General features: G+C 42.6%; 1 protein-coding gene across 3 annotated transcripts in view; it reads right to left on the reverse strand.

Annotated features, from left to right (window-relative positions):
* Window positions 1–26,408, reverse strand: part of SCARA5 (scavenger receptor class A member 5) — a 337,867-nt gene that overhangs the window by 273,759 nt on the left and 37,700 nt on the right. Inside the window, exons 1-2 of one of the 3 annotated variants that reach the window (XM_056563755.1) lie at window positions 6,008–6,087; window positions 2,588–2,716 (exon numbers count right to left, since the gene is read on the reverse strand). In XM_056563755.1, the coding sequence (XP_056419730.1) occupies window positions 2,588–2,716; window positions 6,008–6,035 (157 nt within the window). In that variant the 5' untranslated portion in view covers window positions 6,036–6,087. Of the gene's footprint in view, window positions 1–2,587; window positions 2,717–5,996; window positions 6,088–26,408 lie in introns of those variants that run through there. The other 2 variants (XM_056563756.1, XM_056563754.1) reach the window with 2 other exon arrangements.

Raw genomic sequence — 26,408 nt, forward strand, 5'->3', positions numbered from 1 at the left:
TGTCATTCAGCTTTTCCATTGATGTATATTAATAGGCCCCAGAGTTAAATGAGTCCATGTACCTGCAGCCATATGCTGCCCTCAAATGACAATCTCATAATGGGTCATCCAGATGTCAGGCCCAGCTGTATATGTCTTTATTACATTGCACATGTATAGTGTTTATATTATTTCTCCTCATGCAGCTCGTTCTGTAGTGTATTATCGGCTGGATAAGGCTCCGTCTCCTCATCTTACACCATATAAAATGTACACAAGAAAAACAAAAGAAAAACTAGGCGTATGTAGATCAAAAAATATTAAATATATTAAATATAAAATATTAAATATATTAAATATAAAATATTTTATTAAACATGAATGCATTAAGAGAGGACATTTAAAATCCCTAAAAGATATAGTTGTATCAGATCAGTTGTAAACAGAGACTAATCTATCAAGTGCAGGACAGGAGGTCTAAAAAACATATATATCAAACACTATGTAGGCTGTATAAAACATCACCAGCATCATCCAACGTTTCACTTAATCTGCTTCGTCCGGGGCGTAAACCGCCCCGGATGAAGCAGATTAAGCGAAACGTTGGGTGATGCTGGAGGTCTTTTTGTGCGCCCACTAGATGATACTTGTAAATACCTTTAATGCTGTAATTCTTTACTGATAATGACTTAGTTACTTGCAGTATTCAGGGTAATTTTTTTTATACAGCCTACATAGTGTTTATATATATATATATATATATATATATATAGATTAGTTAGGAGTAGCCGTATTAGTCCAGTGATGCAAAAAGCAAAATCATCGGTAGTTGCAGTATCTTGTAATACCTTTTTTATTGGACTAACAAGATTTTGTAGAGACAAGCTTTCGGGATTCCTCCCTTTATCAAGTCATAAGCATTTCTGAGCTCACAAGGAGAAAACACAGGTTCTATCTCACAAAATATGCAGGGGTTAAAACAACATTAGTGGAGAATGGACATTAAGTTGGGCCATAAATTGTATAGCAATAGGACGATAGATACAGATAAGGATGAGGCCCAACTTAATGTCCATTCTCCACTAATGTTGTTTTAACCCCTGCATATTTTGTGAGATAGAACCTGTGTTTTCTCCTTGTGAGCTCAGAAATGCTTATGACTTGATAAAGGGAGGAATCCCGAAAGCTTGTCTCTACAAAATCTTGTTACTCCAATAAAAAAGGTATTACAAGATACTGCAACTATATATATATATATATATATATATATATTTATATATATATATATATATATATATATATATATATATATATATAAACACTATGTAGGCTGTATAAAACATGTATCTACGGGAGACATAGAAAAATTACCCTGAATACTGCAAGTAACTAAGTCATTATCAGTAAAGAATCACAGCATTAAAGGTATTTACAAGTATCACTTAGTGGGCGCACAAAAAGACCTCCAGCATCACCCAACGTTTCGCTTAATCTGCTTCGTCCGGGGCGGTTTACGCCCCGGACGAAGCAGATTAAGCGAAACGTTGGATGATGCTGGTGATGTTTTATACAGCCTACATAGTGTTTGATATATATGTTTTTTTAGACCTCCTGTCCTGCACTTGATAGTTTAGTCTCTGTTTACAACTGATCTGATACAACTATATCTTTTAGTGATTTTAAATGTCCTGTCTTAATGCATTCATGTTTAATAAAATGTAAATATTTTTTGATCTACATACGCCTAGTTTTTCTCTTGTTATTCTATGGTATATGCATAGGATCCCCTATAATTGGCAATTTCTGTTTGCAAAATGTACACAAAAAGTCTCTGCCACAGAGTCTGTCATATTACCCCCACAACAGTGCATCTGCGTGACTTTACCATCATGACGACCATGCGTCGTCATCGCGACCATCAAAAATGATCATCCCATAGATCACAGATACACTACGCACACTTAGATACACTTATATACACTAGACACACCTATATACACTAGATACACTTAGATACACTAAACACACTTAGATACACTAGACACGCTTATATACACTAGATACACTTAGATACACTAAACACACTTAGATACACTAGATACACTAAACACACTTAGATACACTAGACATGCTTATATACAATAGATACACTTAGATACACTAGACACACTTATATACACTAGATACACTTAGATACACTAAACACACTTGATACACTAGATACACTAAACACACTTAGATACACTAGACATGCTTATATACACTAGATACACTTAGATACACTAGACACACTTATATACACTAGATACACTTAGATACACTAAACACACTTGATACACTTACATACATTAGATAGACTTCTACACCCCAGATATACTTAAATACACTTACGTACACTAGATATATTTACATACACTACACTAGATACACTAGACACAGATACACTTATATGTACTTAGATACAGTAGATACACTAAGATACACTTATATACATTAGACACACTTATATACACTTATATACACGCTTATATACACGCTTATATACACTAGATACACTTAGATACACTAAACATACTTAGATACACTAGATACACTACAGGGGTCTTACCTGCCAAGATGAACACTCCAACAAGGATAAGGAAGACCAGTAGGTAGAGACCCACCACTGCATACTTCAGAGCCGCGATAGACCCCAGCTGCCCGCAGCGACGAGATGATTTCTTTCCATTTGTTGGACCTGTATATAAAATGGAATTTGTTATCCATCATATATCTTGGAAAGTTGGTTGGGAAGAGTCATAGTGGCCCTACATGGGCAGAATATTGTGACCCAACTCTAAGATAAAACTGAGTAAAGATTTTCTGTATTGAAAAAAGAATGGTCAGATGCCCAGTGCATAGAAAGTCCAATGGCAGGCTCACAACCATGGCCCTCTCCTCAAACCCTCTCATGGATGTGATTACTGTTGGGGGACGAGATGAGAGCCCTGAATGCGATTACTGCTGGGATGGAGGGGAGTTAGAAGTGACCTCTGAATGTTATTACTAATGGGGGATGAGATGTGAGCCCCGAATGAGATTACTGTTGGGGGATGAGATGTGAGCCCTGAATGTGATTACTGCTGGGGGGGTTACAAGTGACCTCTTAATGTGATTACTAATGGGGGGGTGATAATTGAGCCCAGAATGTGATTACTGTGATATGTGAGCTCTGAATGTGATTACTGATGTGGGTGATGATATCTAAGCCCTGAATGGGATTACTGCTGGGGGGCCTGGGTAAGAGCTCTGAATGTCATTACTGCTTGGGGGTTGAGATGGGAGCCTTGAATAAGATTACTGTTGGCGGGGATGAGATGTAAGCCCTGAATGTGATTACTGCTGTGAAGGGGGTGGGTGGGTTAGAAGTGACCTCTGAATGTAATTACTAATGGGGGGGATGAGATGTGAGCCCTGAATGAGATTACTGATATGGTTGATGATATGTGAGCCCTGAATGATATTACTGCTGGGGGGCTTGGGTTTGAGCCATGAATGTGATTACTGCTTGGGGGATGAGATGTGAGCCCTGAATGGGATTACTGATGGGGTAGTGGGAGTGTGGGGGGTGAAATGTCAGCCCTGAATGTAATTACTGCTGGGGGAAATGTTAGCCCTGAATGTGATCACTGATAGAAGGGGGGGGGGGGGGGGAGATGTTTCCTAGAAGGAAACTCCTCACATGTTATCCTATTGCTGAGACCTCCAGTGGTCAGCTACCATCAGTGGAGAAACCTGGCATCAAGTGTTCAGCTCCCCCGCAGGGCCACCACCGAGAAACTGGAGTATTATAAGGTGCAAATGGATCCTCCAGAACAAGACATGCTTCTGGGGTAATAATAGATGGAGGCCCTGAATGACAGACTGGACACATCATGGCTCAGTAAGTAGAGCGTATAAAAATAGGTTCTTTATACAAGACAAACACTTGAAGCAAGCCATTTTCCATGGTTGAGCTAAGACGCTACGAGTTGATATTCCCATTGTTTTCTAGCTAGATTGGCACCACAGCTCAGCTCTACTTAGTATACCTCAACGTAACAAAGTCTAAACTATAAGTAGTTCTGCCGTATCCTGAATGGCAAAATCCCTTCATCTGAAGTTCATTATCAAATAATGAGAATTCCAAAAAGTAAAGCCTAAAACGAGTGGTGTAAATGGGTTACGCCGCTATTGTTATGACTCGCCTTAATGAAATAATGGAACTGAAGTTCCGACATACGGGAAAAGAAATATCATTAGAAAAGTCAGATCTCTTGTCTCTCTCTCTCGTTCCTCTATGTTCCTAATAGATTGGGCAACCTATAAAACACGTTGGTTTTAAACGAAAAACCAAAAGACCGCAAAAGGGAAACAGATGTAGAGCTCAGAAAAACCTCAATAAATTGTGGTTTGAATGTATTTCCAGATTTAATCTACAAAAGATGTCGAGGATTCCAACCTGGAATATATGAAGGCACCTTTCTATGAAAGAATCGTATATTACGAGAGGTGAGGAGAGGCGAGGAGGCTGCGCGGTGAGGAGAGGTGAGAAGGCCGCGTGGTGAGGAGAGGTGAGAAGGCCGCTTGGTGAGGAGAGGCGAGGAGGCCACGTAGTGAGGAGAGGCGAGGAGGCCGCGTGGTGAGGAGAGGTGAGAAGGCCGCTTGGTGAGGAGAGGCGAGGAGGCCACGTGGTGAGGAGAGGCGAGGAGGCCGCTTGGTGAGGAGAGGCGAGGAGGCCGCTTGGTGAGGAGAGGCGAGGAGGCCACGTGGTGAGGAGAGGCGAGGAGGCTGCGCGGTGAGGAGAGGTGAGAAGGCCGCTTGGTGAGGAGAGGTGAGGAGGCTGTGTGGTGAGGAGAGGTGAGGAGGCAGCGTGGTGAGGAGAGGTTAGGAGGCTGCTTGGTGAGGAGAGGTGAGGAGGCTGTGTGGTGAGGAGAGGTGAGAAGGCCGCATGGTGATGAGAGGCGAGGAAGCCACATGGTGAGGAGAGGCGAGGAGGCCGCATGGTGAGGAGAGGCAAGGAGAGTCGAGGAGTGGTGAGGAGAGGTGATAAGGCCGTATGGTAAGGAGAGGCGAGGAGGCCATGTGGTGAGGAGAGGTGGGGAGACCGTGTGGTGAGGAGAGAGGAGGAGGTTGTGTGGTGAGGAGAGGCGAGGAGGCTGCTTGGTGAGGAGAGGCGAGGAGGCCACGTGGTGAAGAGTGGCGAGGAGCCCACGTGGTGAGGAGAGGCGATAAGGCCGTGTGGTAAGGAGAGGCGAGGAGGCCGTGTGGTGAGGAGAGGCGGGGAACGCCGTGTGGTGAGGAAAGAGGGGGAGGTTGTGTGGTGAGGAGAGGCGAGGAGGCTCCATGGTGAGGAGAGGCAAGGAGGCTGAGTGGTGAGGAGAGGCGAGGAGGCCGCGTGGTGAGGAGAGGCGAGGAGGCCGCATGGTGAGGAGAGGTGAGGAGGCCGTGTGGTGAGGAGAGGCATGGAGGCCACGTAGTGAGGAGAGGCGAGGAGGCCGCGTAGTGAGGAGAGGAGGCCGCGTGGTGAGGAGAGGCGAGGAGGCCGCATGGTGAGGAGAGGAGGCCGTGTGGTGAGGAGAGGCGAGGAGGCCGCGTGGTGAAGAGAGGCGAGGAGGCCATGTGGTGAGGAGAGGCGAGGAGGCCGCGTGGTGAGGAGAGGCGAGGAGGCCATGTGGTGAGGAGAGGCGAGGAGGCCATGTGGTGAGGAGAGGCGAGGAGGCCATGTGGTGAGGAGAGGCGAGGAGGCCATGTGGTGAGGAGAGGCGAGGAGGCCGCGTGGTGAGGAGAGGCGAGGAGGCCGCGTGGTGAGGAGAGGCGAGGAGGCCGCGTGGTGAGGAGAGGCGAGGAGGCCGCGTGGTGAGGAGAGGCGAGGAGGCCGTGCGGATCTCACATCTGGACATACATGCAAACTGATGTCCAGTGAATCTGCAGACAAAACCATATAAATCTCCAGTGTGAACCCTCCCCTGATGACTCCGGAGAACATATATGATCACCTCAACCATACCGTGCTTCCTATGGGGAAGATTTATCATAACCTGTGCAGAGCAAAAGTGTACCAGTTGCCCATAACAACCAATCAGAGCACTCCTTTCATTTTCATTTTCCAGAGGCCTTTTTAAAATGAAAGAAGCAATCTGATTGGTTGCTATGGGCAACTGGTCAACATTTTGTCTGCACAGTGCAACCGGACATGGTGTGAACACATATACACACAAAAAGAAAACTGGAGCCGCTTATTATTTTGTAAGAATTAATACACAATTTTATTAATAGTCATATAACTTTTTAGTGCCTAGTGCATGATACATAAAAAGACTAACATACATCATGTATATAGCAGCAAACAGCTGTAAGCAGAATTACTAATATATACATTTATGAGCATTAAAGTTAGACTTAAAGAGAGGCGACTAGGGGCTGTCCCACCTGAGGAACCCTACCTGAACGTAGTTACTCTGACTTTGGGGACCTCTACAATAGGTACTGGATGCAATACAGTACCGGGACACCACATATTTATATCCCCACAGACCAATCAAGGGTAGCCACGTAGTAGTGCTTAATTATAAAAACGCCGCCACACATCCCTGACTTCCGGGTATCGCGTCGGAGACCTGGTCAGCTGACCGGATCACATGATGCTGTACACCCGTAGTCACGTGAGTCGGGAGATGGCGCGCGCGCACTGCGCTGAGCTCAGTACTTCGCCGAAGCGAAGTCTGTATTGCCCCGGAGCCGGCTCCTATGGCGCATGCGCAATAGTGAAACAAATAAATAGAGTGAAATGCTCATTGTAATTATGTGTAAAGGTGATGCCGAGTGCAGAAAAATGTGGGGAGAGTGTGAAGTGGGGTGTAGGCGAGAAAGAGTGATGCATGCAAGAAATTTGAAAGAAGTACCGTATTTTTTGCCCTATAGGACGCACCGGCATATAAGACGCACCCAATTTTAAAGGCGCAAAATCTAGAAAAAAAAAGATTCTGCACCCAACAGTGATCTTCAACCTGCGGACCTCCAGATGTTGCAAAACTACAACTCCCAGCATGCCCGGACAGCCAACGGCTGTCCGGGCATGCTGGGAGTTGTAGTTTTGCAACATTTGGAGGTCCGCAGGTTGAAGACCACTGGTATAGGAGGTAATACTCACCTGTCCCCGCCGCTCCGGACCCATCACCGCTGCCCTGAATGTCGCCCTCCATCGCTGCCGCTGTGTCCCCGGGGTGTCCCCGTCGCTCCGGAACGTCTCTGCTGCCCGGTATCCTCGCTCTCCGTCGCCGCCATCACGTCGCTACGCACGCCGCTCCTATTGGATGACGGGACGGCGTGCGCGACAAAGTGATGACGAGGAAGGAGAGCGCCGGCCATGCAGGGGATCCCGGCACGGAGCAGACACCGAGGAGGCAGGTAAGGTCCCTCCCGGTGTCCTGTAAGCTGTTCGGGACGCCACGATTTCACTGCGGCGGTCCCGAACAGCCCGACTGAGCCGGGTTAGTGTCACTTTCCCTTCAGATGTGGCCGTCAGCTTTGATCGCCGCGTCTGAAGGGTTAATACAGGTTAATACACCGCGATCGGTGATGTCCTGTATTAGCCGCGGGTCCCGGCAGTTGATGGCCGCAGGGACCGACCCGATAGGTGTTTATTCGCCATATAAGAGGCACCAACTTCCCCCCCCCCCCAGTTTTGGGGAAGAAAAGTGCGTCTTATACGGCGAAAAATACGGTAGTGTAAATTAGTGTGATAAGGATGTAAGTCCCCTTATTTGCGAACTGAAAACTAAGTATATGGTGTGAACACAGCCCAACTATAGAGAGTTGGGCATAAAAGCCATGCTACATCAATGCTTCCTAAAAGTGTCTATGGGAGGGGGTATGCAGCAAGGGTGACCCCCAAACCACTAGGGATCGATCAGATTGTTGATTGATAATTGATCATTAAAGGGGTACTCCACTGGAAAACTTTTTTTTTTAAATCAACTGATGACAGAAAGTTAAACAGATTTGTAAATTACTTTTATTAAAAAATCTTAATCCTTCCAGTACTTATCAGCTTCTGTATGCTACACAGGAAGTTCTTTTCTTTTTGAATTTCCTTTCTGTCTGACCACAGTGCTCTCTCCCGACACCTCTGTCCATGTCAGGAACTGTCCAGAGCAGGATAGGTTTGCTATGGGGATTTTCTCCTACTCTGGACAGTTCCTAAAATGGACAGAGGTGTCAGCAGAGAGCACTGTGGTCAGACAAAAAGGAAATTTAAAAAGTAAAGAACTTCCTCTGGAGCATAACAGCAGCTTATAAGTACTAGACTGTTGTCCTGTCTGTGTACATCCGGTAAAAGACTTCTTGTTCCTGTGTACAGGACACTCTAGCCGGGAACTGAGTCAACACTAGCTCCTTCCCACTACTTCTTGACTATAACCCCTCCTACAAAATGGGAGGGATGTAGAGTTGGCTGTATTCCCAGCTAGAGTGTCCTGAACACAGGAAGAGGAAGTCTATTTTAGGATGGACAGCAGACCGGGTGTTGGGCTGAAGACAACAGAGGAGTCAGTTTGCATCAAAAGCAAATGGAAGGCATGAAAGACTAAAGAATGGTAGAACAATAACCGTCTCTTCCAATATAAGTTAAAGGGGTACTCCGCACCTGGATATCTTCTCCCCTATACAAAGGATAGGGGATAAGATGTCTGATCGCTGGGACCCCCCATGATCTCCGTACCGGCACCCCAGTATTATGAATATTTATGTTCAGAAGAACACCGTCTATGAGTGGACATGTTCATGAAGTCACGCCCCGCCCCCTTCCTTCATGTCTATGGGAGGGGGCGTGACATGAAGTCATGAACACAGCCACACAAAGCCGGCATTCTGAACCTATATGTTTTGAATGCCGGAGTGTCAGAACGGAGATCAATAAGACCCCCTGCAATCAGACATTTTATCCCCTATGCCTTGGATAGGGGGATAAGAAGCCTAGGGGCGGAGTACCCCTTTAATAGATGGTAAAAAAAAATAGGTTTTATCATGTGACATCTCTTTAAGGGGCTATTCTTGATTGTCCAGCTAAGTGTTACGATAGTGTCTAATACAGTGGCCCCCCAGCCCTGTCCTCAAGGCCCACCAACATTTCAGTTTTTTTTTCAGTGACTCCTAATTTACATACTGGACTGTTAGTGGTGGGACCTTGAGGAGCTGCTTGGGGACCCCTAATCCAATACATGCCAGGTATCATGTGTATTGACAAATTATCGAAAACAGTGGTCTCAAACTGTGGCCCTCCAGATGTTTCAAAACTTCAACTCCCAGCATGCCCGGACAGCCAAAATCCTGTCTGCTATCTCCAAAGGATCCACACTGTTCCTGAAAGGTAAATCAATGCTTCCCTCTCATGTCATCCCTTTGTGAAGTGGTCTCAAACTGTCGCCCTCCAGATGTTGCAAAACTTCAACTCCCAGCATGCCTGGAGAGCCAAAAGCCTGTCTGCCTTCTCCAAAGAATCCACACTGTTCCTGAAAGGTAAATCAAGGCTTCCCTCTCATTTCATCCCTTTGAGAAGTGGTCTCAAACTGTGGCCCTCCAGATGTTGCAAAACTTCAACTCCCAGCATGCCCGGACAGCCAACGGCTGTCCGGGCATGCTGGGAGTTGAAGTTTTGCAACATCTGGAGAGCCACGTTTTTAGACCACTGGTCTAAAAGGTTAGGGCTGCGGTCTTTAGTTGTGGTCATCTCATGTAGCCCACAATACCGTATTACCGGCCACAACGTATTTCCGTGTAGAACTTCTTTGTAGCCATATAGTCCTCCTGGCCCCGGTTTAGCGCAGCAGCAGGTGTACGGCGATCCAATATCCTGCGAAAACTTTGACATCTTGCACGCAGCCCTGAAATTCGACTCCACACGTGTGGATTTACAGCGCCCCCCCATCCAGCCTAATAGTCACAAAACAGCCAAAACTATGCGTCTGCACCTCGTCCCCTCCAGAGCAGCCATCATGGCTATTATAGGAAATGAAGATAATAGGATAGAAAATAATCAGGGACATTGGAACCTCCGGAGTAACCTAAAAAGGGATGAACCGGGGGTCTGTGCAAAATCCCGGTGCCAAAAACTCCAATTATTGGATGGAGCGTGCTGAGTGTAACCTGATCCTGAGCAACAGGGACCCCAAGCGAACGCAACGACAGTTTTCAGCCCAATCGTAAAACTCCACACGTGTTCCCTGTGTTCTCCTCCAATGGCGATCTCCTTCGTTGCATCCACCCGTTCCGCCAACTATGTGACATCTAATGATTAACGGGGAACGGCCCACGTCTTGGGGATGAAAACATTTATACAGCTGGTCGTTTGGAACCATCAACCTCCTAGTGGAGGTCCAGGAAGACGTGCACCTTGGCACGGGAATCGGGTCTCCCGGGAAGAGGTGGTTTGTCGAAGAAAAAACCCACGATCAAAACATCTCCCTTAGTCAACCGGTGAACTCGAATGACATTGAACAATCTCCGCGGCTTTGGCAGCCAAGACACAGGGCCGGTTCTGCCTATAGGCAAAATAGGCGGCTGCCTAGAGCGACCTCTTGATGGGGGCGCCGCCCCACATGCTGCAAGAAGGTTAGTAGCAAGCAAGCATCTGAAGCAACCTCCCAACCAGCACCACCGTGTCACTCCAGTAGTAAGGAGATTACATGAGGAGGAGGTTTGTTACAGTGTGTCACTCCAGTAGTAAGGAGATTACATGAGGAGGAGGTTTGTTACAGTGTGTCACTCCAGTAGTAAGGAGATTACATGAGGAGGAGGTTTGTTACAGTGTGTCACCCCAGTAGTAAGGTGATTACATGAGGAGGGGGTTTGTTACAGTGTGTCACCCCAGTAGTAAGGACATTACATGAGGAGGAGGTTTGTTACAGTGTGTCACTCCAGTAGTAAGGAGATTACATGAGGAGGAGGTTTGTTACAGTGTATCACCCCAGTAGTAAGGAGATTACATGAGGAGGAGGTTTGTTACAGTGTGTCACCCCAGTAGTAAGGAGATTACATGAGGAGGAGGTTTTTTACAGTGTGTCACCCCAGTACTAAGGAGATTACATGAGGAGGAGGTTTGTTACAGTGTGTCACCCTAGTAGTAATGGTGATTACATGAGGAGGAGGTTTGTTACAGTGTGTCACCCCATTAGTAAGGAGATTACATGAGGAGGAGGTTTGTTACAGTGTGTCACCCCAGTAGTAAGGAGATTACATGAGGAGGAGGTTTGTTACAGTGTGTCACCCCATTAGTAAGGTGATTTCATGAGGAGGAGGTTTGTTACAGTGTGTCATCCCAGTAGTAAGGAGATTACATAAGGAGGAGGTTTGTTACAGTGTGTCACCCCAGTAGTAAGGTGATTACATGTGGAGGAGGTTTGTTACAGTGTGTCACCCCATTAGTAAGGTGGGGAGTGTCAAAGGGCGGAGCCAATGGGCAGGGTCAAGGGGCGGCAAAATTAGATTCCGCCTAGGGTGGCAAAAAGCCCTGCGAAGACAGAACGTGAAACCGTTGCCATAGAACCAACTTGAACTTTATTTATGACCTATCTGGGCAGGGCTGTAGCAAGGATTTTTGCCACCCTAGGCGAAAGCTAATTTTGCCGTCCCTTGACCTGGCCCATTGGCTCCGCCCTTTGACACTCCCAACCTTACTACTGGGGTGACACTGTAACAAACCTCCTCCTCATGTGTTGGATGTATTATGGAGGTGCACACGATGTTAGGATGCTGGACGGACCGGACCTACCTGTCGGCCTGGCCTCAGAGGTGGTACTGTGCTGAAGAATGCTGATTATTATGGTATCGGGGGGGTGCGATGGTGGTGCTGGCTGGACGGGTGCTTTGGATGCTTCCTTGCTACTAACTTTCTTGCAGAGGGCAGGACGGTGCCCCCATCAAGAGGGTGCTCTAGGCGGCTGCCTATTTTGCCCATAGGGCCTGTATCTGGGTTAGGAGAATGTATCATAAGCTGTCACTACTGGGAAAGGTCTTCCAGATATCTACGAATCCCTCAAATAAAGACATTGGGGGAGATTCATCAAAACCTGTTCAGAGGAAAAGTTACACAGTTGCCCATAGCAACCAATCAGATCACTACTTTCATTTCTCAGAGGCCTTTTCAAAACTGAAAGAAACAATCTGATTGGTTGCTATGGGCAACTGTGCAACTTTTCCTCTGGACAGGTTTTGATAAATCCCCCCACCCCCATGTGTCTTTGGAAGCTTATAGGGCCGGTGCAGGTGTTCCGTAGACCTTGGCCAACGTCTTTGGCGCCTTGGGATAGAATGTGATTCCAGAGAGCGGCTGCCCATAACCACAATCCCACACATGAGTAATTCCTTTCCCACAATGGTCATTTTAAGTGGTGCGAGAGGCCCGGGGCTGGGTGTGGACGCTATATCCATTGGCATGTGTTTTTATCTCGACTCGCATTTCTCAGGGTTTAGCTATAGACTCAATAAGACGTTTTATTTCAGGAATGATCTGATCATAGGCCACGGACTTTTTTTTTATCCAGGATTATTTATTCAAGGGGATACTAGCAGTATCTTTTGGGACACAATTTAAAAAGGGGTCAAAAGGTGACCCCAGGAATTATAGACCTGTTAGTTTACCTCTGTTGTATGTAAATTGTTTGAGGATTTTCTAAGAGATGCTATTTTGGAATATCTTGATAAAAATAAATGTATGACTCCATATCAGCATGGCTTTATGAGGGATCGGTCCTGTCACCTGATCAGCTTTTATGAGGAGGTGAGCTCCAGACTGGACCAGGGGCAATCGCTGGATGTCGTATATCTGGATTTTTCCAAAGCATTTGATACGGTGCCACATAAAAGGTTGGTGCATAAAATGAGAAGGATCGGGCTGGGGGAGAATGTGTGTAAGTGGGTAAGTAACTGGCTCAGTGATAGGAAACAGAGGGGGGTTATTAATGGTATTTATTCTGATTGGGTGACTGTTACTAGTGGGGACCACAGGGGTCAGTCTTGGGTCCTGTTCTGTTTAATATATTTATTAATGACCTTGTAGAGGGGTTGAATAGTAAAGTAGCAATCTTTGCAGATGATACTAAACTATGTAAAGCGGTAAACACTATAGAGGACAGTGCACTGTGTATAGTAGATAACACAATAGAGGACAGTGCACTGTTACAAATGGATCTGGATAGGTTGGAGGTTTGGGCTGGGAAGTGGCAGATGAGGTTCAACACTGATAAATGTAAGGTAATGCACATGGTGAGGAAAAATCCGGGCTGGGATTATGTATTAAATGGGAGCACACTTGGGACGACTGACATGGAAAAGGACTTGGGAGTCTTAGTTAATAATAAATTTAGCTGTAGTGACCAGTGTCAGGCAGCTGCTGCCAAGGCAAATAAAATCATGGGGTCATCAATAGGGGCATAGATGCCCACAACAAGGAAATAATTCTACCGCTGTACAAATCACTAGTCAGACCACGCATGGAATACTGTGTACAGTACTGGTCAAACCACACATAGAATACTGTGTACAGTACTGGTCAGACCACACATGGAATACTGTGTACAGTACTGGTCAGACCATACATGGAATACTGTGTACAGTACTGGTCAGACCACACATAGAATACTGTGTACAGTACTGGTCAGACCACACATGGAATACTGTGTACAGTACTGGTCAGACCACACATAGAATACTGTGTACAGTACTGGTCAGACCACACATAGAATACTGTGTACAGTACTGGTCAGACCATACATAGAATACTGTGTACAGTACTGGTCAGACCACACATAGAATACTGTGTACAGTACTGGTCAGACCACACATAGAATACTGTGTACAGTACTGGTCAGACCACACATAGAATACTGTGTACAGTACTGGTCAGACCACACATAGAATACTGTGTACAGTACTGGTCAGACCACACATAGAATACTGTGTACAGTACTGGTCAGACCACTCATAGAATACCGTGTACAGTACTGGTCAGACCACACATAGAATACTGTGTACAGTACTGGTCAGACCACACATAGAATACTGTGTACAGTACTGGTCAGACCACACATAGAATACTGTGTACAGTACTGGTCAGACCACACATAGAATACTGTGTACAGTACTGGTCAGACCACACATAGAATACTGTGTACAGTACTGGTCAGACCACACATAGAATACTGTGTACAGTACTGGTCAGACCACACATAGAATACTGTGTACAGTACTGGTCAGACCACACATAGAATACTGTGTACAGTACTGGTCAGACCACACATAGAATACTGTGTACAGTACTGGTCAGACCACACATAGAATACTGTGTACAGTACTGGTCAGACCACACATAGAATACTGTGTACAGTACTAGTCAGACCACACATAGAATACTGTGTACAGTACAGGTCAGACGACACATAGAATACTGTGTACAGTACTGGTCAGACCACACATAGAATACTGTGTACAGTACTGGTCAGACCACACATAGAATACTGTGTACAGTACTGGTCAGACCACACATAGAATACTGTGTACAGTACTGGGCACCAGTGTACAAGAAAGATATAGTGGAGCTGGAGAGGGTTCAAAGACTGGCAACCAGAGTAATACGGGGAATGGGAGGACTACAGTAACCAGAAAGATTATCAGAATTAGGGTTATTTAGTTTAGAAAAAAGAAGGCTTAGGGGAGACCTAATAACTATGTATAAATATATCAGGGGTCCGTACAGAGATCTCTCCATGATCTATTTATACCCAGGACTGTATCTATAACAAGGGGGCATCCTCTACGTCTAGAGGAAAGAAGGTTTCTACACCAGCACAGACGGGGGTTCTTTACTGTAAGAGCAGTGAGACTGTGGAATTCTCTCCCGGAGGAGGTGGTCATGATGAACTCTGTAAAAGAGATCAAAAATGGTCTGGATGTATTTTTGGAGAATAATAACATTGCTGGTTATGTATACTAGATTTATAGGGACAGAACGTTGATCCAGGGATTTATTCTGATGCCATATTTGTAGTCGGGAAGGAATTTTTACCTCTAGTATGAGGGTTTTTTGCCTCCTCTGGATCAACTCAGTAGGGACTCATTAGGGATATAGGTTGAACTTGATGGACTCTGGTCTTTTTTCAACCTTATGACCTATGTTACTATGATAATATTCCAGGTTAAAGTGTCCACACAGGAGACGTCTTACGGGACACTGCCAACAGGAATACTCTGTTAACACTTCGTAGTAAAGTTGTCCCTACATTCCAGATAAAGGTCGGCCAGCAGATAACTCTCTGGATCCCCCCACAACATTGTAAACAAGCTGATGTCAGACCTGCTGAAATCCAACATACCCAACACTTTGCTCTTCAACAACTGGCATCAAGGGGCGAATCAGGAGACTCTTATACACATAGATATTTGGTTGAGCACACCGAAAATGATGGGTCTGGTAAATTTAAATCCAATATCTATGTTCAGTTTCAAGTCTAATTGTCATAAAAAAAATAAACTATAGTGCCCATATACGTATTAATTACTTTGCCCACAAGTCATGGTAAAATTCTGTAATGCCTGCCACATTGAGTATGTTCAAAATTGTGTTGGGGTGCACTTCAGCCAGCTATCACTCATAGAGGGGAAGCATTATAATAGTTATATTCTTGTATATAGGAGGCAGTCTTATAGTAGTTATATTCTTGTATATAGGAGCAGTATTATAGTAGTTATATTCTTGTATATAGGAGCAGTATTATAGTAGTTATATTCTTGTATATAGGAGCAGTATTATAGCAGTTATATTCTTGTATATAGGGGCAGTATTATAGTAATTATATTCTTGTATATAGGAGCAGTATTATAGTAGTTATATCAAAGTGAGAAAAAGGTTGCTTCTGCACTCACCCTTCTAGCGCTGTGTCACTGAGTTGGTCCATGTACGGCCGGCCGCTGTACGGGAGATGATACGGAGAGATCGCTACAGCCGGAGCTGAGCGGAGACAGCTACGAGCTCGTTTCGCGGTTAAAACCGCTTCTTCGGGCCCGAAGAAGCGGTTTTAACCGCGAAACGAGCTCGTAGCTGTCTCCGCTCAGCTCCGGCTGTAGCGATCTCTCCGTATCATCTCCCGTACAGCGGCCGGCCGTACATGGACCAACTCAGTGACACAGCGCTAGAAGGGTGAGTGCAGAAGCAACCTTTTTCTCACTTTGATATTTTGGACATTGTTCTCTCCTGCTTTCTTGCACCACCCCGCTCCATACCTCCGATTTCCCCTGTTACAGTGTACACACTCCCGGACATTGTGGGTGACCGCGGTGCGGTCCTATCTCTTTTTCTCCCCTCCACATTATAGTAGTTATATTCTTGTACATAGGAGGCAGTATTATAGTAGTTATATTCTTGTATATAGGAGGCAGTATTATAGTAGTTATATTCTTGTATATAGGAGCAGTATTATAGTAGTTATATTCTTGTATATAGGAGCAGTATTATAGTAGTTATATTCTTGTATATAGGAGCAGTATTATAGTAGTTATATTCTTGTATATAGGAGCGGTATTATAGTAGCTATATTCTTGTATATAGGAGCAGTATTATAGTAGTTATATTCTTGTATATAGGAGCAGTATTATAGTAGTTATATTCTTGTATATAGGAACAGTATTATAGTAGTTATATTCTTGTATATATGAGGCAGTATTATAGTAGATATATTTGTGTATATAGGAGCAGTATTATAGTAGTTGTATTCTTGTATATATGAGGCAGTATTATAGTAGTTATATTCTTGTATATAGGAGCAGTATTATAGTAGTTATATCCTTGTATATAGGAGCAGAATTATAGTAGTTATATTCTTGTATATAGGAGCAGTATTATAGTAGTTATATTCTTGTAAATAGGAGCAGTATTATAGTAGTTATATTCTTGTATATAGGAGCAGTATTATAGTAGTTATATTCTTGTATATAGGAGCAGTATTATAGTAGTTATATTCGTGTATATAGGAGCAGTATTATAGTAGTTATATTCTTGTATATAGGAGCAGTATTATAATAGTTATATTCTTGTATATAGGAGGCAGTCTTATAGTAGTTATATTCTTGTATATAGGAGGCAGTATTATAGTAGTCATATTCTTGTATATAGGAGCAGTATTATAGTAGTTATATTCTTGTATATAGGAGCAGTATTATAGTAGTTATATTCTTGTATATAGGAGCAGTATTATAGTAGTTATATTCTTGTATATAGGAGCAGTATTATAGCAGTTATATTCTTGTATATAGGGGCAGTATTATAGTAGTTATATTCTTGTATATAGGAGCAGTATTATAGTAGTTATATTCTTGTACATAGGAGGCAGTATTATAGTAGTTATATTCTTGTATATAGGAGGCAGTATTATAGTAGTTATATTCTTGTATATAGGAGCAGTATTATAGTAGTTATATTCTTGTATATAGGAGCAGTATTATAGTAGTTATATTCTTGTATATAGGAGCAGTATTATAGTAGTTATATTCTTGTATATAGGAGCGGTATTATAGTAGCTATATTCTTGTATATAGGAGCAGTATTATAGTAGTTATATTCTTGTATATAGGAGCAGTATTATAGTAGTTATATTCTTGTATATAGGAACAGTATTATAGTAGTTATATTCTTGTATATATGAGGCAGTATTATAGTAGATATATTTGTGTATATAGGAGCAGTATTATAGTAGTTGTATTCTTGTATATATGAGGCAGTATTATAGTAGTTATATTCTTGTATATAGGAGCAGTATTATAGTAGTTATATCCTTGTATATAGGAGCAGAATTATAGTAGTTATATTCTTGTATATAGGAGCAGTATTATAGTAGTTATATTCTTGTAAATAGGAGCAGTATTATAGTAGTTATATTCTTGTATATAGGAGCAGTATTATAGTAGTTATATTCTTGTATATAGGAGCAGTATTATAGTAGTTATATTCGTGTATATAGGAGCAGTAATATAGTAGTTATATTCTTGTATATAGGAGCAGTATTATAGTAGTTATATTCTTGTATATAGGAGCAGTATTATAGTAGTTATATTCTTGTATATAGGAGGCAGTATTATAGTAGTTATATCCTTGTATATAGGAGCAGTATTATAGTAGTTATATTCTTGTATATAGGAGCAGTATTATAGTAGTTATATTCTTGTATATAGGAGCAGTATTATAGTAGTTATATTCTTTTATATAGGAGGCAGTATTATAGTAGTTAAATTCTTGTATATAGGAGGCAGTATTATAGTAGTTATATTCTTGTATATAGGGGCAGTATTATAGTAGTTATATTCTTGTGTATAGGAGCGGTATTATAGTAGTTATATTCTTGCATATAGGGGGCAGTATTATAGTAGTTATATTCTTGTATATAGGAGCAGTATTATAGTAGTTATATTCTTGTATATAGGAGCAGTATTATAGTAGCTATATTCTTGTATATAGGGAGTAGTATTATAGTAGCTATATTCTTGTATATAGGAGCAGTATTATAGTAGTTATATTCTTGTATATAGGAGCAGTATTATAGTAGTTATATTCTTGTATATAGGAGCAGTATTATAGTAGTTATATTCTTGTACATAGGAGCAGTATTATAATAATTATATTCTTGTATATAGGAGCAGTATTATAGTAGTTATATTCTTGTATATAGGAGGCAGTATTATAGTAGTTATATTCTTGTATATAGGAGCAGTATTATAGTAGTTATATTCTTGTATATAGGGGGCAGTATTATAGTAGTTATATTCTTGTATATAAGAGCAGTATTATAGTAGTTATATTCTTGTATATAGGAGCAGTATTATAGTAGTTATATTCTTGTATATAGGAGGCAGTATTATAGTAGTTATATTCTTGTACATAGGAACAGTATTATAGTAGTTATATTCTTGTATATAGGAGCAGTATTATAGTAGTTATATTCTTGTATATAGGAGCAGTATTATAGTAGTTATATTCTTGTATATAGGAGGCAGTATCATAGTAGTTACATTCTTGTATACAGGAGCAGTATTATAGGGGTTATATTCTTGTATATAGGAGCAGTATTATATTAGTTATATTCTTGTACATAGAAGGTGGAAAAATAGCAGTTACATAAATATCAAATTATTCTTTTATAGATGTACTTGTCTTGATAAAAATAATGGAGAAATAATGATATTAAAAACTGAATTTGATGGTTATTATTCTTGAAATATCTCACATAATACTCAATTTCATATAAATCCTGGATTAAATTTTTCATCGGTTTCTCTGCCAAACATGAGGTTGGGGAGGGGGTGGGGGAGAGTTAGATAAATTGGGAGATATCTACATTACAGCATTGTGTGCCTTGTCGGTATTGAATCGTGACCCGCTTTCCGTCAATGATCTCACATATAGATGGATAAGGATATAACCTACACTCTGGTGCCACGATATGACCACTTGATCGGGTGTTCACCACTTTAACACATGGTGCCAAATCTGTCTTCAATTATGTCGACTTATGTAACATGTATCAACATTTGCGCGGAGAAAGTTTATATCTTCGCTAAGTGATGGCGTCCACCGGAGGAACACTAAATCACATCCATATTTACATGGGATTTTCCAAACTCAGGCGAAAACTTATCACGATGGAAAACTGCCATCTAAGAGTGCATTCACACCACGATTTGGGCATACGGCAGCCGGATACGGCTGCCGTATGCCTAAATCGTGGTGTGAATGCACCCTAACCCTCAGCATTTCGTTTTTCAGGGCCTTTCGATGAAATGTGTTGCACTGTGTTTATGTGTTTTTAGGCAAAACTTGACAGCGCTGTATTAAATATGCCCAATTTCTGTTTTCTTCTTAACAGCGCACCAAGTGGTCAGACACGGTATTGCAGTTAAACATGTTTTAAGTCACAGTGCCCATATAAAGTTGAATGGTATTGCAGCGAAAATGTTACCCCCACATTTAGGGAAAGTCTGTTCTCGTGCAATTGGTAAAAAAATAAATAAGTAACTTAGTGCCCTTCACCAAGGGATCCTGATATTTGCACCATTTATCTTCTCTAGGCCACCAGGGATAAAAGCATTAAACAGTACCTCTCATTAACTTGATACTTTTTGTAATCCACCCAGGTCACTGCCCCCATCATGATAAACCACCCCCTGCCTTTATTTTTATTATTTTTTAGTTTTCTCCCTTGATATTTCTCAGTATTTTCTGCTCAGTCTCAGTCAGATTCACAGACTGGGAAGGGGCGTTCCCCAGCAGGCATGACATCATCTGAAGCCATACAGGGGAGAACTTCCTTCCTTACTCTGCTACACACAACCCAGAGCAGCTCAGTGTGAGATGAGCTATGATTGGCTAAGGCTGCACACACCTTCCCCAGCACTCCAAACTGCATTTCCTGATTTTGGACTTCTGCCAGGCCAGCAGGAGTCCAAAGTCTGTGCAAGAGATAGGGGGAAATGTGCTCTGGAAAAATAGGGAGACACCTAGAGGCATAAAGTAATAAACCCCATCAGTACACCAGACCACCAGAGATACAGGTATGTTTTGTTTATATGCTCTAGACCACCAGGGATGCAGGCATTAATCCCTTTAGTACCCCAGACCACAAGGGAACAAGTATGAACCTGTTTCATCATCTAGGTCACAACGGATCAGATATAAACCGGTTCCGTGACCAAGTCCACCAGGGACGCAGGCATGAATCTCTTTAGTACCCTAGATGACGAGGGAACAGGTATGAGCTTGTTCCATGCCCTAGACCACCAGTGATCAGGTATGAAATTGTTTCATGACCTAGACCACCAGGGATGCAGGCATTATTCCTTTAGTATCCTCAACTATTAGGGAACAGGTATGAACATGTCCTAGACCACTAGGGATCAGGTATGAACTAGTTCCATGACCAAGACCATCAGGGATGCAATCATTAATCCCGTCAATATTCTAGACCACCAGGGAACATATATGAACCTGTTCTATTACCTAGACCAGCAGACATCAGGTATGAACCTGTTCTTTGACCTAGACCACCAGGGATCAAGTATTAACCAGTTCCATGACCGAGACCACCAAGAATGCAGACACCAATGCCTTTAGTATCCTAGACTAGTGTTGAGCATGAATAGTCGAAATGCAAATTTTTACCGCGAATATCAGCACTTCGCAATTGCACGAATATTTAGAATATAGCGATATGTATTCGTAATTACGAATATTCTTTTTTTTTTCATCTTCACATTACACATCACAACAATGATGTGTACTGTGTAAAAAGAAAAAAAGTGATCATCCCTCCCTACTTTTCCATGACCGAGACCACCAGGGATGCAGGCATTATTCCCCTCAACATCCCAGACCACCAGGGATCAGTTATTAACCATTACATGACCAACATAACCAGGGATGCAGACGTTAATCCCTAGACCACCAGATATTAATATCCTAGACCACCAGGAATTAGGTATGAACCTGTTCCATGATCTAGGCCACCAGAGATCAGTTATGAACTGGATACATGAGCAACATAACCAGGGATGCAGACATTAAAGGGGTACTCCAATGGAGTGCCAGAAAGTTAAACAGATTTGTAAATTTCTTCTATTTAAAAATCTTAATCCTTCCAGTACTTAGCTGCTATATGTTGCAAAGGAAGTTCTTTTCTTTTTAATTTATTTTCTGTCTGACCACAGTGCTCTCTGCTGACACCTCTGTCCATTTTAGGAACTGTCCAGAGCAGGAGAAAATCCCCATAGCAAACCTCTCCTGCTCTGGACAGTTCCTGACATGGACAGAGGTGTCAGCAGAGAGCACTGTGGTCAGACAGAAAGGAAATTCAAAAAGAAAATAACTTCCTGTGGTGCATACAGCAGCTGATAAGTACTGGAAGGATTAACATTTTCTGTTTAACTTTCAGGCACTGGAGTGCCCCTTTAAGCCCTTTAGTATGCTAGACCACCGAACAGGTATGAACCACCAGGGATGTAGACAATACCTCTTCTATACACTAAACTACAATGTTTACATGCATTTACCCTTTCACTTCCACACACAATAATGGATGCAGTTATTAACCCCTTTAACAACTTTAGACCGCCCGAGATCATTACCATCATTCATTATTGGGTAGAAGGAAAGGAATGAGAAGCTGAACTCCAACGCGCCCCAACATCTGCCATTGGGTAAGAGAGTCGGGGGGCCCCCATGCACATAAGATTGTTGACCTGTTCCTGCCATTATTCAACGTGCATGACCAGCTTTACTTTCCCCCTCACCAGCTAGAAAGGACCCGCAAGAGAGCCCTATGGACTGCAGGGACTCTTCCTGAGGGGACTTAGGGATGGTATAGGACCATGTCCTGTACCGGGACACCACATAAAGGTTTCATGACATGACTGCTGGAGGGCCACAGTTTGGAGACCACTGTATTAAAGGGGTACTCCACTGGCCAGCGTTCGGAACTAAATGTTCCGAATGCCGTTTTCACGCTGCGGGGGTCGGCCACGCCCACAGTGATGTCACGGTCACGCCCCCTCAATGCAAGTCAATGAGAGGGGGCGTGGCGGACATCACGCCCCCTCCCATAGACTTGCATTGGGGGGGCGTGGCCGTGATGTTACTATTTCGTTCCGAACGCTGGCCAGTGGAATACCCTTTTAAACTATTGTTCTTCAATGTAACCTAAATGACCCTGTTGGAATAATAATAACCTCACCCAAAAATAAACATAAACCGGCCGAACACTTAGGATAAAAACGAAACAAATGTGACCAAAAGGATTTCCTAACAACACGTACGGAGCCATAAGTCAGCAGTAAACACCGTCACATGCACCTTCCTCCAGATGCCTCCACAATGGATTTTTTTGGCACATGTTGTATCAACGCCGAGAAGCTGAGGATCTGCAAAATTCACCCGAAAATTACTTTTTCCCCACCCTCCCCCTTGGTTACAGCGTGAACCTAACTTATATGGATCTGACTAACAACCTTTTTTTTTATTATTATTTTTTATACTTTTTTTTTTTGCTTGTACAGCTGCAGATGGAGCGCTTCGAAAAAGTCTGGGAGTGGAGGCGGGTTACGGCAGTCCAAGCCAAGTCCTTCTTTGTTCTCCAAGGACCGGGTCTAAGTGCTAATGTCAGTAAAATATCGCTGTTACCTCCATTATGGAAGGCCAGGCCCATCTGTTTCTCTGCACGAAAATTACCTGAGCGATGAAAAAATAAGAAGGGGGTCTAATCGTAACCAGAAGGACCCCGACAGAACCGGTCATGTGCCGCTGGAATCACCGTTCTCCACCAGTTTACAAGTTTATTCCAGGACACCAAGACAAAAAAAGGACAAAAAAAAGATACAAAGTACAATTTAAAAAAAAAGAATAATAGAAAAATAATTAAAAAATAAAAAGTAAATCTTTATTTTCTTTCCAGTTCCGGAGACAGTGGACTATTTTTCAAAAAAATCCATAGCCAAACCACAAAAACAAGAGCAAAAGACAAGAAAACAAGAAACTGAGGTGGAGCCAAAGACTGAGAGATAGAATGAGACCAGCGGAGGACAAGATGTAGGAAGGATTCGTTCTTCCCTCCGGTAATCCCTCGTAGAACAGAACATTTCTTGTAAGATACTTTGCCTCGAGATGTCACTGAACTTGTAAGAATGTGGAAAGATTAAATGCTCATCCAAAGATTTGTAAGAATGAGAGTTTGAGATATTAATAGATAGATAGATGTGAGATAGATATGAAATAGATAGATAGATAGATATGATATAGATAGATATGAGATAGATAGATAGATAGATATGAGATAGATAGATAGATAGATAGATATGAGATAGATAGATAGATATGAGATAGATAGATAGATAGATAGATATGAGATAGATAGATAGATATGAGATAGATAGATAGATAGATAGATAGATAGATAGATATGAGATAGATAGATAGATACGAGATAGATAGATATGAGATAGATAGATAGATATGAGATAGATTGATAGATAGATAGATAGATATGAGATAGATAGATAGATAGATAGATATGAGATAGATAGATAGATATGAGATAGATAGATAGATAGATAGATAGATAGATAGATATGAGATAGATATGAGATTGATAGATAGATAGATAGATAGATATGAGATAGATAGATAGATAGATATGAGATAGATAGATAGATAGATAGATATGAGATAGATAGATATGAGATAGATAGATATGAGATAGATAGATAGATATGAGATAGATTGATAGATAGATAGATATGAGATAGATAGATAGATAGATATGAGATAGATATGAGATAGATAGATATGAGATAGATCTGAAATAGATAGATAGATATGAGATAGATAGATATGAGATAGATAGATAGATATGAGATAGATTGATAGATAGATAGATAGATAGATATGAGATAGATAGATAGATAGATAGATATGAGATAGATAGATAGATATGAGATAGATAGATAGATAGATATGAGATAGATAGATAGATAGATATCAGATAGATAGATAGATAGATAGATAGATATGAGATTGATTGATTGATAGATAGATAGATAGATAGATAGATATGAAATAGATAGATAGATAGATATGAGATAGATAGATAGATAGATAGATAGATATGAGATAGATAGATAGATAGATAGATATCAGATAGATAGAGAGATATCAGATTGATTGATAGATAGATAGATATGAGATAGATAGATAGATAGATAGATATGAGATAGATAGATATGAGATATATAGATAGCTTGCCACCCGGGCCTCTCCACCTGACTGTGAACAGCCCCCACATAGAAAACCTGTCCCTGTTCCCCGTAATTTTAACCCCCGCAATCCTCCACCCAATAGGCCCTCGGGGACTCAAAGGCCCTTTTGTACTTACTGCAATAAGTCAGAACACTGGAAAGTGCAGTGTTGGGATTTAAACGGAGTTCCCCTGAGGTCGCGGACCGCCCTCAGGAAAACAGTCACCAGGTCCACTCTTAGTCCGGACTCTCACTTTATGTCGCCTCCTACCCCTATGTACAAATTGTTATAGAAGGTGTACAGTTTGAGGAGCTAATATATACTGGGTCACAAGTGTCTACTATACCTAAAAAAAAATTCTATAAGTATTGGGATGCCAGCTTATTGTGTGACCTGATGATGTTGACTTTAGAGTAGTTACAGGTAATGGGCAACCAGTCCCCAGACATGGATACTGGGAGCCAACCATTCAGTTGGGAAAGCATGTACTTAGAGGGCAGGGAGTGATTGTAACTAATGTGACAGATAAGGGGTCTGCTCAGTTTATATTGGGGATGAACATTATGAAAAACTGTTTCGCTGAAGTAGTAGATTCCTTGCATGCCTCTCTCCCCTACATGCCCCCCTTAAGACCAGCAGGCTGCACAGCACCACTTGAAAGTTCTCCAAGCGGAGCAGAAGTTTGCCAACAAGCAAGGTGAAATCAGCAGAGTGCGAGTACAAGACATCAGGTCGGTGACCTTGCAACCTAGCACAGAGACCATCATCTAGTGTCGTGCATGTCCCGGAGTAAGGAACAAGGACTATCAAGCCCTGCTGGAACCTATGCAGTTGGAAGATCATCCCCTTGTCCAAGCTGCGAGAAGCCTTGTCACAGTTACCAACGGGAGAGTCCCAGTGTGGTTAGTCAATCTGTCTGATGCTGCTACTGTGTTACCTAAATACACCCCAGTCACCCAGCTGTATCTCATAGAGTCAAGGGACATCCTAACAGAACACAAGGTGGCCCGACAGCGTGCAGCCCAAGTGACTGAAGGATCTGATGCAAGTACTCCTGAGCCCTGGTGGGTGCAATTCCAAGTTAGGAGATGATACTACCCCAAGGGATCAAGTCAAGGGAGTCGTCAACGTCGCCAAAAGATACCACAAGGCTTTTAGTAAACACCCTACAGACTTTGGACATACGCCTATGATCCAACACAGAATCCTCACCGGTGACAGTCCACCTATTAAAGAAAGACACCGTCCGGTCGTGCCAGGCATGTATCAGACTGTCAAGAAGATGCTGGATGACATGAAAGAGGCAGAGGTCATTCAAGAAAGTCAGAGTCCCTGGGTGGCGCCACTTGTTCTGGTCAAGAAAAAGAATGGAACTATCCACTTTTGTGTTGACTACAGGAAGCTGAACACATGAAGACGCTTATCCTCTGCCAAGAATCGAAAAGTCACTCACAGCCCTTGGGTCGGCTTCTTACTTCTCCACCTGGGACTTTACCAGCGGGTATTGGCAAGTACCTATGGCCATGGAGGACTGAGAGAAGACCGCCTTTGTGACACCCATGGAACTGTTCGAGTTTAAGAGAATGCC

The sequence above is a fragment of the Hyla sarda genome, chromosome 3 (assembly GCF_029499605.1).
Source record: "Hyla sarda isolate aHylSar1 chromosome 3, aHylSar1.hap1, whole genome shotgun sequence".
NCBI lineage: Eukaryota > Metazoa > Chordata > Amphibia > Anura > Hylidae > Hyla > Hyla sarda.